Source organism: Onthophagus taurus, chromosome 8, assembly GCF_036711975.1.
Source record: "Onthophagus taurus isolate NC chromosome 8, IU_Otau_3.0, whole genome shotgun sequence".
NCBI lineage: Eukaryota > Metazoa > Arthropoda > Insecta > Coleoptera > Scarabaeidae > Onthophagus > Onthophagus taurus.
This window is the reverse complement of record NC_091973.1, coordinates 12,944,923-12,949,731: the sequence shown is the minus strand read 5'-3', so window position 1 is coordinate 12,949,731 and position 4,809 is coordinate 12,944,923. Positions and strand designations below refer to the sequence as shown.

General features: G+C 34.5%; 1 protein-coding gene across 1 annotated transcript; it reads right to left on the bottom strand.

Moving 5' to 3' along the window:
• Nucleotides 1-241: 241 nt before the first annotated feature.
• LOC139431195 (clumping factor A-like) lies at nt 242-4,604 on the bottom strand. The gene is made up of 3 exons (XM_071198833.1): nt 4,555-4,604; nt 1,098-1,179; nt 242-1,015 (listed from the first exon to the last, which is right to left on the bottom strand). Exons 1-3 carry the CDS (start codon nt 4,602-4,604, stop codon nt 242-244), a joined length of 906 nt encoding a protein of 301 aa, XP_071054934.1.
• Between the last annotated feature and the right edge of the window lie 205 nt (nt 4,605-4,809).

Here is a 4,809-nt window from a genome sequence, read left to right as displayed (position 1 = left end):
CACCTAACACTAGACCGATTACTGAAAACATTCTGGTTTAGCCTTAAGTCTCTCAAGACGAAAATATTCCTCCTTCGAATACATTTTTAACATTTTGATGAAGTTTTATTAGATAATTTGAAGTTTTCATAAAGTTTCCTAGATTTTATTATGTTCCGATGAAATTTTCGAGTTAACATTAAACTTCGTGATCAAAACTAAAATTTTATTATAATAAAGTTTTTTTAATTTGATTGAAAGTTCATATTAATGATTCCATAACATCGGTTGTTGTTTCTACATCTGTTGTTGTTTCTATATCAGTTGTAAAATCTGTTGTTGTTTCTATATCAGTTGTAAAATCAGTTGTTATATCAGTTGTTGTTTCTATATCTGTTGTTGTTTCTACATCGGTTGTTGTTTCTATATCTGTTGTTGTTTCTACATCAGTTGTTGTTTCTACGTCGGTTGTTGTTTCTACATCTGTTGTTGTTTCTATATCAGTTGTAAAATCAGTTGTTACATCTGTTGTTGTTTCTATATCAGTCGTAAAATCAGTTGTTACATCTGTTGTTGTTTCTATATCAGTTGTAGAATCAGTTGTTATATCAGTTGTTATATCAGTTGTTGTTTCTATATCAGTTGTTGTTTCTATATCTGTTGTTGTTTCTATATCAGTTGTTGTTTCTATATCTGTTGTTGTTTCTACATCAGTTGTTGTTTCTACATCGGTTGTTGTTTCTACATCTGTTGTTGTTTCTATATCAGTTGTAAAATCAGTTGTTACATCTGTTGTTGTTTCTACATCGGTTGTTGTTTCTACATCTGTTGTTGTTTCTATATCAGTTGTAAAATCAGTTGTTATATCAGTTGTTGTTTCTATATCTGTTGTTGTTTCTACATCGGTTGTTGTTTCTATATCTGTTGTTGTTTCTACATCAGTTGTTGTTTCTACGTCGGTTGTTGTTTCTACATCTGTTGTTGTTTCTATATCAGTTGTAAAATCAGTTGTTACATCTGTTGTTGTTTGTTGTTTCTATATCAGTTGTAAAATCAGTTGTTATAGCAGTTGTTGTTTCTATATCAGTTGTTGTTTCTATATCTGTTGTTGTTTCTACATCAGTTGTTGTTTCTACATCGGTTGTTGTTTCTATATCGGTTGTTGTTTCTACATCGGTTGTTGTTTCTACATCTGTTGATCTGTTGATGAAGTTGATTTGATTTTATCAGTTTTCTTGACGTATAACCCAAAATTGGGATAAATATTGAAGTTTTGAGGTGATTCTTTCGCATTAAATTCAAATTTTTACTAAAACATTAACTTTTTTGATGAAGTTTCATAAAATAACATCGCTGTCATTGAAGTTATTAAGATTTCACATTTTTAATTCTCAAATTTTAAAGTTTTGGTGAAGTTTCATTAAATAAATACAAATAATTTATTAAAATATGAAGATTTGATGAAGTTTCACTTAAATTTTTTGAATCATTATTAGACTTCTTGTAAAGATTAAGTTTTGTTAAAGAATAAGGCTTAAAATTGAAGTTTTGAAGTAGTTTTCTTGTACTAAACTTTCTTATTAACGTTCTGCGGTTAAGTTTCATAAAGTGGTGTTGTTATTATTGAAGTTTTTGTGGTTACTTGTATGATAGAATATCTAATTATTCTCAATTTGTATCGCAAGAAGATCGTCCAATTGCTAGTGCACCAACTGAAAGATGAAAATTGCGGAAACGTAATGGTTGAATTTATTGGCTTAAGATCGAAGGTGTACGCAAATCGGGTCGCTTATGGACGAGTTACTAAAAAATCTAAAGGTATTAGGAAAGCTGTGGTTAAACAAAAGCTTTCATTTCAAAGTTATTTCGACTGTTTACATTCAAATTCCATCGCGTTTAGAAAACAGTTATTATTTAGAAGTTTTAACCACACGGTTTTTACCGTTTTACAAAACAAATTGGCCCTTTCCCCACATGATACAAAGCGGTGTATCGATACCGATGGTATTAAAACATTGGCTTGGGGTCATTTTACCACTATTTCGAATAACGTTTAAATATATTTAAGTAGGTTAAGTAGAAAATAGTATCATTTTTTTTGAGTATGTTTAATTTAAATTTTTAATATATGTATTAACTTTAATTTTTTGTGATTTTCTCTTCCTCCTCCTCCTCCTACCCTCAATCTGTAATGGAGAACCTATTGTAAGGTAAGTATTATTATTATTATTATTATTAATATTATTTCACGGGGGAGCAACTTCCGCTGATAAGCATACGGCGTCGACGGGGTCAATAGGGCACTAAGATGGGGTTGACGGGGTTGAAGGGGGTCAATAGGGCACTAAGATGGGGTTGAAGGGGTTGAAGGAGGTCAATAGGGGGTTGAAGGGGTTGAAGGGGGTCAATAAGGCACTAAGATGGGGTTGAAGGGGCGTCGACCGATCCTTAAGGAGCAGGAGGAGCAACCTTCGATCCTTAAGGATGCTACAGGTGGCGCCACCGTCGACCGATCCTTCGATCCTTAAGGAGCAGGGGGAGCAACCTTCGATCCTTAAGGATGCTACAGGTGGCGCCACCGTCGACCGATCCTTAAGGATGCTACAGGTGGCGTCACCGTCGACCGATCCTTAAGGATGCTACAGGTGGCGACACCGTCGACCGATCCTTAAGGATTCTACAGGTGGTGCAACCGTCGACCGATCCTTAAGGATGATCTTTAAGGATGATCCTTAAGGATGTACCGCTAGGTGACGCCACCGTCGACCGATCCTTAAGGATGTACCGCTAGGTGGCGCCACCGTCGACCGATCCTTAAGGATGATCCTTAAGGATGTCGTGACGTCACTTCCGGCGCGCATGCGCAGGATCAGGGGGAGATGGGGAGCACTTCCGGTCCAGAACCGGCCTTTATTCTCTACTTCTATCACTTTTGGTTCCGATAATTCTGTTGACCATATTTGTGATATTCAGGCGCCAAATGACATGTTGGAGATAAAAAACAAAATGTTCCCAAAACGTGGTATTATGACGTTATACGCCGTTCTGAGCCATGTTTGAACTTTCTATCACTTTTGGTTCCGATAATTCTGTTGACCATATTAGTGTTATTCAGGCGCCAAATGACATGTTGGAGCATGTTGGAGATAAAAAACAAAATGTGCCCAAAACGTGATATTATGACGTTATACGCCATTCTGAGCCATGTTTGAACTTTCTATCACTTTTGGTTCCGATAATTCTGCTGACCATATTTGTGATATTCAGGCGCCAAATGTCATATTGGAGCATGTTGGAGATAAAAAACAAAATGTGCCCAAAACGTGATATTATGACGTTATACGCCGTTCTGAGCCATGTTTGAACTTTTGTATCACTTCTGGATCCGATAATTCTGTCGACCATATACAGTGTGTCCCCGGATTGTGTCCCCGTAAGGTATAATTGACGATAAATTTTTGAATTCAAATTCCATCTTTTGCAATTAAAGTCTGGATGTCATAAAACGAAATATAACCAAGAAGTTTGTTGACCGTTGCAAGTAAAGTGGTCTTTCTGAGCAATGTACAACAAAAGTTGATTAAGATAAAATGTTTGTTATGTTAAATTATAGCGATATGCCGAATTTTATTAATTTAGCATATAAAAGAAAAAATGAGTTTTTTCATGAAAATTTTTTTCTAATATTCCGTTTTACAATAAAAACAAATCATCTGAGGAACTAGCAATTATAATTTGATAGCTTAGCTTTAGCCTATTGTGAAATATTAATTGATCATGTTTACATTACAACATAAAATATTTATAGTGCAGTGCTATGGATTAGGGAACATTAGTTACAATGCAGTTTTAAGGCAATTTGAGGACAAATTTGGATTTTTAGTAGATAAAAAAACAATTAAGAGAGTTGTTAAAAAATTATCGGAAACGGGCAATGTGGACAATTAACGGAAGGAAAAAAAGCTTTTAGATGAACATGATGCGGGGTCGATTGTTGCAGTAACGAACGCAATGGATTACGGTAAGGTGTCGTTAAGAAAAAGGGCAGTTCAAGTCGGTATAAGTAACACCCATTTACAAAGAATTTATCGAGAAAATAAAATATTGTCGTATTGTAGTGGAATAAATAAAATTAGAATTAGAAATTAATTAGAAATAAGTGTAAATTATAAAGAATAGCATAAGTAGCATTAAATAAAAGACGATGAACTGTGCGGCTCGTGGAGTAAGCATTTTTGGTCGTTGACCGATTGCCTAATTGATGAGCACGCACAATGAACCGTTTGAATATTGTAATAATTAATATTGCAAGGAGTATTATTTTAGCTATCAATAAAGTAAGTTGTTAAGCAAATTATTTTATGGTTTTTAATGAAACAAAGTTAAATATCCTATATGAAACCCCAAAAGGGACCAAGTTATTACATGGCGATCCTGCCAGCCGTTTGAAAGAAAATCGAAAATTTATGAAAACGTAATTATGGGAACCAATCAATCTAAGGAAGAGAAAGAAATCATAATATCGCAAGCTGGAAACAGTGGTGGAACTACAGCAACTACTGGAACAATTTTTACATTATGGGAAGTTGGTATGGCATTTCTGGTTTTCGTTGTAATCTGCGCATTGGGATACATCATATGGAAAAAGTGTAATAGAAATATGAAAAGAAAAATCCGACGAGAAGTTGCGAGAAGTCATGAACTCCTTTCGCTCAATATCGGAAGTGCCCGGTGTGACGATAAATAAAATGTGATTTATAGTGTGAGTAAAAAACTTCATAATATTATGACAATCATAGAAGAATTACAATTATTGCTGGTAGAAATTAA